This window comes from Pyxicephalus adspersus, chromosome 6 (genome assembly GCF_032062135.1).
Source record: "Pyxicephalus adspersus chromosome 6, UCB_Pads_2.0, whole genome shotgun sequence".
In the NCBI taxonomy this organism is placed as follows: domain Eukaryota; kingdom Metazoa; phylum Chordata; class Amphibia; order Anura; family Pyxicephalidae; genus Pyxicephalus; species Pyxicephalus adspersus.
Window position 1 is genome coordinate 45,480,234 of NC_092863.1, and position 9,873 is coordinate 45,490,106.

Below are 9,873 nucleotides of genomic sequence, written 5' to 3' on the forward strand. Positions count from 1 at the left end.
TGTGTACAGCGGTCACCCAGCATAGTTTATGGGTATTGTTTTTACAAGGATGATATTTTTGCAATAGCACAAATCTAGAAAGTGAAGGTGATACTATACAGTTTCATTCTGTTTATTGACAATGTGACTATCACTTGGAAACAAAATAACAATTTGTACAGAATGAACACAATGTATAATCTATCAGGAAAAGTTCACAGACTCAATCATACAAGCATGCATGTCTATACACTAAAACTTCTGCTTACCTCCAGTCATTGGTCTGGGACAATCTAACTTGGCTAAAATTTCTCCACCACCCCCACCAAAAATAGTGGGGTATCAGTCCAGAAAAATAACTAGTTACCAATATCCTCTGACCAAAGAAAGATAATGGTGTGTCTGGGTAATTTACCTATAGTTTTTTTTTATGCCTTTATAAATTGTAGTGACTATGTCTCTATATTTAGACCCAAAGGTTTGTGAAGCTTCCTTAAATCTTATGAGAGTGGCAATTAAAAAAAAAATCCTATATTGCATTGCAAAAAATAAACGACTTCTTTAAACACTATAGAGGCCATTGTTGCCAACTTGTATGAATGCCGTTTGCCTGGGTTTAAGGTTTCTAATTTTTTTAGCCACCAATAGTTCTGACTTCACAGAATGCCTGCTTACTCCATGAACTTAATCAAAGGAATTTATTTCTAGAAAAGGAGCCCCACTTCATCTCCTTAGACTTTGGAGGCCATGATCTGGATCCAGTCTATTCATATTAGGTGTTGAAAGAGAAGTATTGCTCCAATGATACATGAGTGGCTATCCATGGATTCAGACTGGATCTAGGCAATCACGTAACCAGTGAAGTCAGTTAGAACTTAACATTCTTACCATGGGGTAATTACACTCCGTGCCAAGTCTGGCATATTAGCATGTCAGCCAGGCAAACAGCATTTTCACAGACATTCGTAATAGCAGCTCCCCTATTGCTCATAAATTTTCATTTCAACTACCATATTACAAGCACTAGAATGAAATTATTTTACCTAAAACTCATTGAGTGAATGTGCCAAGTCAGTTTACTATGAGCCTTTTTATATCCCTTTGCATCAGATGATTATCTAAAACGCAGGAACCTGTCATTTCCATCACAAAGTTCCCTCTGAGCATTCACAAATATAGTTTCTAAAAGATTAAACCTGTCCTTTCTTCCTCGGGACTTTGGAACAACAGCCACTTGCAGAAACAGGAACCGCACACTTTTATTCCATGTATAACACTTCAATCATAAGAGCCATGGCAGATGAGCAGACTTCCAACTCATGTGTAGAGTTCTCACCACTTCCTCAGCAAGAGGCAAGGTAGCCTGGTTCCAACATATATATGATCATTTGATTTAGAGAACATGAACAATGCTATTGTGCCCTGTACATTTATATTTGTGTCTAAAGCAGATGGTAGATTCACACTGATAGGTAAAAAAAAAAATCTACACGTCACCATGACAGTGAGAGGAACTATCAGTGGCCTAGAAGGTTTCTAAACCCATCCTGGTTTTGTCTGGAGGTACACTTTAATATAAACCTACTTCTTTATATTTTTTGGGGAAAAAAAAAAAAAAACTACTTCAGATCTGAAAATGCTGATTGCCTGTTAGAGGCACTTTATGGCTTCAACAGTTTGAGACCTATAGGAAAAATCATGGTAAAGTCAGAAATCCTTATCTGCATACTTGTTCTGCGTTATACCACTTCTGAACCAAAAAACTAGATGTACCATACAATGCGTCCTGTTATTTATAGGTCATTTAACTTTTGAACCCTGTTATTTTGCACAGGATACTTCCAGAGAAGTGTTGCCCCGCTTTATCATGGCACCCATGGCTTCATGAGAAATTTGGCCCTGCATACTGTGCATAAATAGGTTGCAGGCTCGTGCTCTCTCGTTATATATATATTTATATATATGTGTGTGTGTGTATATATATATGTGTATGTATGTATAATGTATAATATATTATACATACATACACATATATACACACACACTTGGGGCAGAGTATCAACAGTTCATTTTTGCCCCTGTGGGACACTAACACAGAACTAAGACATTTGCCCCCACTCTGTTGACCCTACTTAAACTTTTAAAGATTTTTTTTTTCTGTGCCCAACTAGTGGATGGCTCTCCTGGGCATACTAAGCAAGCTGTCTGAATGCTGCACTTTGCTTTTAACACTTCAGAGATGAGAGGTTTAGAATGCTTTAATCCATCACAAAATTGATCAGCATGGTCACAAAACTTTATGATGGATATTGGAGCTCAGAGTACTGGATCATCAATATCCCTGGCAGAATCTGTAAGATGTGGAACATTTTCTTCTAACAAGAACAAAACATTTTTTATTTTTACTGTGATTAGAATAAATGATTAGCCACCACTGAATATTACAATCAAACTTTAGACTAAAAAACACAAGGTCCTGCAAATTCTAAATATGTATAAGATCTCCCCAGAGTGGCTCAAGTATGTTCCGGTAAGTTTTCCTCCTGTAGCTGCTAATAATATGCTGCAATAATTTAGACTATATTTACATTTAAGCTCTTGCACCCCCCTTCACCTCAGTAGGGATTGTGTGCTCTTTATAGGCCTTGCCAACTGCAATCTAAATGTAACATTTAATGTCTTTGGCTATAAAATATGATTTAGGCCCCTCAAAATATTTTGTCCCAAAGATTTAAGGTTTTTCCTATGACATTTAGATTACTGCAATTTTATGTGGTGCTGTTTTATGGCATTGCTGCAGCAATATGGCAAACATTTTATAAATTCTACCTGGGGTTTGCAAACGTATTACCACGGCAGTATTATGCATTAATATTTACACAAAAGATGCAACCTGATACTTTAGTTTAAAACCACTTTTTAATATTTTCAAATTCTAAAACAATACGTTCTTCTAACTACATACAGATGAAAACTATCTTGCTCTTCCACTTATTATTGTTTCAATATGATCCATACTTATCGACGTGAATTTTTATAGCATCAACATATTACAAAGCTTGTCACAGTCTATAGTCCTATCACTTACTGTCTCTTAAAGGGGCTTATAATCTAATGTCCCTACCATAGTCTAACACAATCCAAGGGCAATTTTGAGAGAAGTCCAATAACCTAACTGCATGTTTTGAAATGTGGAAAGAAGCCTATGCAAACACAGGGAGAACATACAAACGCCATGCAGATAGTGTCCTGGCCAAGATGCAAACCTGGGACCCAGCCTCTGCATATGCCGAGAATAAATAAGCAGATACCCCTGCTCACCCCCAGACTTACAAGGAGCAAACATACATCAGTCCATAATTTTAAGGTTTAGATGACCTGCTGTTTCGGTGGTACTTCACTGGCATATAGATGGTAATAGGATTAGCCCACCCAAAAATATATTCTGGCGTTTAGTAGATGCTGAATATCTAAACCCCAAGAAAACTTTTGAGGGATTGTATTGAGAGATATGAGATATCTGCACACTTTCTATAGCTATAGTTGGGGGTACCACATGATCTATTGAGTTTTTATATTTTTTTATTTAAACTCATAATAAAGAGAATGAGACACTTGTAGATTAAACACTCATACTATGGGCACTTTTACTCTTCCTTCATCCAAAGCTTAAACTTGTTTGGTGTTTGTTGAACACCATGAGGTTCCCTCAGAGGGTAACTTCACACAAAGTTGTGAAACTTCTAAATCTCTCATCTAATACAATTTGTATTTTACGATTACTGAACCATTGGGGTAAGAAGCTTTGCATTTCCCAGCTACACACCAACCACATTAGCAAGTGACAAATTAATTGCTATGTAGTAAAGTGCTACTGAAGTCAGTCTTATTCTGCCAAAGACACAACAAATATATGTTCAAAACAAATGTTGAACCCTATTAGAGAATTTGGATACCTTAGATATTTTTAGCTATGAAAAGTATGGTTTAGATAACATTCCCCAGATTATTCAAATTTACCATGATCCTAACAGAATCCACACTGTCTAGTTCAGGATATACCTATGTGTAGCATTCCTTTTGGTTTTTTTTATTGGAGTTTAAAAATTAGTATGGTGATGAGGAGACAAAGGCAGTGCCAAAAAGAGGTGTGTTTGTCTGAAAACTTCACTTGTACATAATTGGATTTAGGTTTAATTACAAAGTTCTGAAAGAAGATTTAAAGTAACTGAACCATCCATCTTTATTTCCCAAACTGTTATTGCAATTTAATCCACTGAGTACATTTAAACTTGTATGTCTGAAAATAATTATTTTGTCTTTGGTCCTCACCTAACTTCTGCTTTGAAATAGGTGGGGATGATCTATCACTCCTAGAAGCTGGGAACACATGCTCAATTATTGTCCCTGGAAACAATCTTTCATGATCAATTCCAGTGACAAAAGATGAAAGAGCGCTGTACATACAGCACCATTCTGTTCTATAGAGAGGGGGAGAACTAGTACTACCTTTATCTAACCATTCCTTTCTAACCATATCTTTGAAACATATTACCCCTCTTATTGTCACATTTTCATTTCCCCTTAAAACAGTACCCTTGAGTTATATAGCAAACACAGCTACCAAGCTTTCATCCTACTGGCATACAATACATATATTATCATCATCATGATAATCATTATATTATTATAACAAAAGGTAATGCTTCATTAAGGTATTGCAAAAAAAAAAAAAAAAAAAAAAAAAAAAAAAAAAAAAAAAAAAAAAAGAAGATTAAGGCACTTTGCCAGCCAGATTACAATTAAAAGGGACCTTCAATCTTTCATGTCACTGAAGACAGCCAATATATGACCTTACCCTGCCGACTAATCATACTTGCTGTATATTTAAGAAACAAATAGACCCGATTCCCATTTGCTATTTATCAATTGCTTTGAACCACCCCTCTAAAAGTTTATCATGAATAGAGAAATAGAAATACCCCCATTACCTGGCTAGTTATCTACTGTACGTTTCCTCCCCTATTTCTCTATTCATATTTGCTGTAGACAAATTCTCACATTTTGAGTCTACAAGAAAGTTACACATTAGCAAATGGTAGGCAATAAATATTTTTTCCATCTTAGACATTATGTTGTTGACTTGTATACATATCAATTATATAATTTTATAGTAATTAATACTGGAAATCAAGTTTAATATTAGACATTTATACATTACACATTATTCATCATTGCAGTGCCCAGGATCCTACAGTGCTCATCCAAATACATTACAAATTTATCAGTGGTTTATGATACATAAGAAGAGGGTTGCATTTTTGTTCTTTGTATTGAGCATGCTGACAAACACCAGATAGTCCTGCGATCAAGTGCCAAAGTAACCAACCTAAATAATTACTTGCCAAGTTACACAGGCACTGTGGATAGTTTACCCTTACCTGCACCTGGCCTAAAAAGGTCCAATTCATGCATCAGTAATGAAGAATAAAGCTAAACTTCCAGTTTTAAGTTTGAGATAGTGAGGGAAGGATAGGTCCTTTCCCAGAAGAAGCAAATTCGATGGAGATAAAGAAAATAAAAGCCTGACTGTCTAATATTCTCTGCACTAACCTAAAGAAAGCTCCAGCTTCCACTTTAAACAATGAGTAAGGAGCCCAACAAGTGGTTATGAATAGGATATCATTAGAATAACCATTGTATACCCATTTTCCTAAAAGTTGCAGGGCCCCAACTTTTACAGAAGCCTCGACCAGGACAGGAGTCCAAAAGCCATTGCTTCAGCTAGAAATATACACGGTTGGTTGTGTTTTGCTTTGCAAGAGATTCCCTTTAGTGGCCATTTATAAAGCAGATACATTTATTACTCCCATACAGCTGTTAAGAGCTGGCACCTGCTGAAGTGCTATAAATTAAAGTGCTATGTAGACAAAGTGCAGGGCCATGAAGCCTTTTAAGCATTAAGTCTTTCATTAACAATCAACTAAACTGTTTCCCTAGTGGTGGTAATCTCTCTCAGGACATGGTAAGAGCCATTTAGAAACATATTAAAGGGTGTGAAGGATATTCATTTCTTTTTAATGCCCCTCAGGAGCCCTATTTAACTTACTGGAGGTTAAGCCATGAACATAAATTCACAAGCACTACATTACTGTAGAATTGTCTAAGCATCGCCACCCATATTTTGATACCAACCTTTAATAAACTAAGAAAAATATGCAGATATCTACGTATCTACCCTTAATGAAGAGAACAGCAGTAATCTTGATATATTGGCAGCAGACATCATATCTGGATAATTCTGCAGCCATGACGTGCTGGTGTATTGGACTGAATAGGGCTCTTCCAGCTTGGAATCCCTATTTCTTTTTATAACTATCAGTGGCTCTATTAGGATTTCCCCTCTTTGTTCAGATGTGGATGGTACTGCAAGTGAGGAAGAGAAGGCAATCCAACAGCGACATTGGTCACAATTTTATTGTAAGAGGAAGATTGGGGACCCGTATTGTCGCTTCTGTCCCAGTTTCAAATTTTACTTCTGTAAACTGTTGTGGTAGTGACAGAAAGGGGAAACCCCTCCAATTGAGCCCCAAACCGTAAAATCACTCCCTGCTTTATTCAAAATAAATTTTGGCAGGATATACACAATATCTATTCAATACTACAGCTAATGACCCAAATATAGGACCCCAATTTATATTGCCAAACATTGAGAATGTTTTTAATATGGGGAGTCCATACAGGAACTCAACAGCATCTGAAGTTTGAATTATTCAAGGATTAAAACCTTTCTAATCTGATATAGGTGGTAATCTGTAACAGGTTACTTTGTAGTCTGTAGGAGGTAGCTGTTCTCAGGGTTTCCAATCATGTTCTTTAATTAGATAGTTTCAGTTAATTAGAACATTCTCAGACATTCGGAGATAACTCCTGGTGGAGTGATAAACTCACATACTGGGAAAAGTTTTTTTTTTTTTTTTTTTTTTTAGCCACAGATTATTTGTCTTTGAAAGACCGCATGCACCTTTAGCATGAAAATGCATCAGATTTGTAATTTGTATAACTATTACTCCAATCTCCATTCCCCAAAAATGATCTTAACATGGTCTATGCTTGGCATCTCCCAGAGCGGTCATTGCAGACTAGTACCAGAAAGTGCAGTGTCCAAGGACATTAGCGCCTTAAAGATGCCCATTCACTATATAATTAGAGTGAACAATTTTACATTCAATTCATTCAGTTTGTGTCCAGTCAGGCCTGGCTTCTATTGAGATATATGGGAAATTGTGTAAAAAAAAATTGAAGTTTTTGGTCTGACAATTTTTTGTGTGTGGTGAAGGATTTAACCAGCCAGCTTTTTATTGCTTTAGGAAGATTATCAGTAAACACATTTCCAACAAAAGTCTTACTGAAGTTCCACACAGACCAAATGACAAGGGGGCTGTTGCTTTGATATTGAACTTCAGTAAAGGACTTTTTTGGATCCTTAAGTGCTGATAATTTTTGGTATTCAAGGCGTTTCCTTTAGTATCTTGCAATTTTTGCTTCTTTTACTCGCCTCCACCCCCCCAAATAGCAACACAGACAAGATGGTGCAAAATAAAATAAACGGTTGGCTTTTATTTGTCATTCTGATGCAGATTTACTTCCACGCACCTCACTTCCTGCATGGCCAAGCTATTGTTACTGGTGTGGTAAGGACACATCTATGTAATGAAGCTGCAGATAGCAGAAAAACCCTTATCAATGTCAGAGCAACCATATAGGCCTATGCGGTGTACCCGTAACACCGTTTTTACATTCTGGGGGTAGGTACTTACCAGCGAAGCAATGTTAAGAATCAAAGCCCCAGGCACCATTAGGTGTAAGTAGTCAGTAATGGCCTTTGTGTTTATCTGCTATAAAGGGACTCCCACAGTGTTTTCCAGGATGGGAAAGGGAATTGGGGTAATGGTACTAGACCGATTCCTTCCCATTAGTTGTTTTAGAAATTAGTATTTTATTCCATAAAAAAGGATGTGTTACAGGTAATATAGCAATAATTTAAAAGTGGTTAGACACCTGTTACAGTGTAAGCCCACAGAAGGGTAATTTTCCAGCAATAGTACATTTAAGAGTAAGTGTGTGGATTTATGTGTTAATGAAGCCACTGTCTGATACTCAACAGTGCTCAATCCACAAATATGTTGATGGGAGCTCAGGGAGTAATAGAGAGCTGGAAAGACACCAAAGCCCATACACAACAACTTTAGCACCTCTCTCAGGGGAAGACAATGGCTATTGATTGAGATAGATTAAAGCTGGTAAGAAATTGTTCTCCTGAGGCAGACAGAAAACTGAAGATGTATTGTAATCCTAAAAAGCTTTAGACTGTATTGGATGAGGAGGCAAAGTAACAGTGAAGTCAAGGAATGATGTTTATTTATGTGTATTAACCATTCATAGGGCATGTAGCCCGGGGTACCCTTGTGTGTGGGGATGGAAGAGTAATTAGATCACCAAGCTTGGTAATGGGCTCCTCTTTTCCACCTCAAACTTTGGTAGAAATGGTCAGCTTCTATTTTCTACCTTTATAACAAGTATAGATTATGGGGCCTAGGTCTACAATTAAAGGGGGCCCCATTGTTGTCAATTCTTATACAAAAGAAAATCCTACATATTGCAGCCAAATAAATTGGAGTACAAGGACTAGAGATCACTAAATAAAATTAGATTTTCACTCAGGACAATCAGCAATGTTTTTGATGTGAAATCCTAGCATCGTATACATCTTTAAACCCATCAGTGTGAACAGTTTGCAGCAATACAATCATATTTAATAATGACAGAAATGACTATGGGGAGACCACCATTATGTTACCCCTCCCATAGTGCCATATGTGTCCTAATGGGGAGATTTGCATTTACTTTCTCCCTGTAAACACAACAGGAAGTGATAAGAAATCTCTTTAAAAGTCAGGAAGTCCCCTCAAACTGCGTACAGGTGCACACACATTGTCACTGGAAACATTAGTTTCCAGCAACAGTAGAACAAACATTGTTTTGATCTATGGAGGGGAGGGGATGAGACCAGTGTTGCTTCCTACCAATCATATACCATATGCATCAATCACTTCGTGATTAGGCTTTACCACATATAGATATACTTTAAACACTCCATGAGCAAAAATGTAATATGTTGCAGCTTACTAGTCCTTAGATTAGGCTGCATTTTTTCCAAGTTTTATTTTATTTTTTTTTCTGGTGTCCCACACCTCCTGTCCTAGTATGACAGCACTCACTATAATGGATCTACCAAAAAGCTGCTTTGTCCATAGGGTAGGAAGTGTGCCAGGACTACAGACATTCTCCCCTACCCCCTTAGCTATAAAAAGGCATTCTATAGAACACAGAGGTCTGGTAATATTGCTTGGAAATTTATTACAACATACAACAACCCCCCATGACTAGGTAGATAATATGACATGAAACATTCTATTGCAGATCATAATTCACTGACCTGATATGCAGCGCCCAATGACCTGGGTTCCCATTTCACTTCTTTAATCCAGCTAATTCAATCTTGATTCTGATTCAGATCCCCAGCTTATCCCTACTTCAGGCAATCCCAAGATCCTCTCTATGCAGGACTCGTTATAAAAACTCTGCCACAGGTGAGATGCCTGGGAACGGCCAACTAATTACAAACCTACCTATGATCCCCAGATCTAATAAATCTGTGAGTAAAACCCAGGCATTGCTTTAAAAAAGTTGTTGCCCCTTGCAGTGTTTCTTTTTCTGCACTGCAGATTAACTCCTATGTGGCCATATTTCAGCTTCATAGAATAAAAGTATTTGCAGTAAATATCACTAAACAAGGAGATTTATTTGTACTTTATAGGATTTTCTGAAACA

The 9,873-nt window shown here is 37.0% G+C and overlaps 1 protein-coding gene across 1 annotated transcript in view; it reads right to left on the bottom strand.

Annotated features, from left to right (window-relative positions):
- Positions 1-9,601, bottom strand: part of LOC140333718 (T-box protein VegT-like) — a 17,911-nt gene extending 8,310 nt beyond the window's left edge. Inside the window, exon 1 of the mRNA XM_072415590.1 lies at positions 9,479-9,601. Within this exon, the coding sequence (XP_072271691.1) occupies positions 9,479-9,512 (34 nt within the window). The 5' untranslated portion in view covers positions 9,513-9,601. The remainder of the gene's footprint in view (positions 1-9,478) is intronic.
- Between the last annotated feature and the right edge of the window lie 272 nt (positions 9,602-9,873).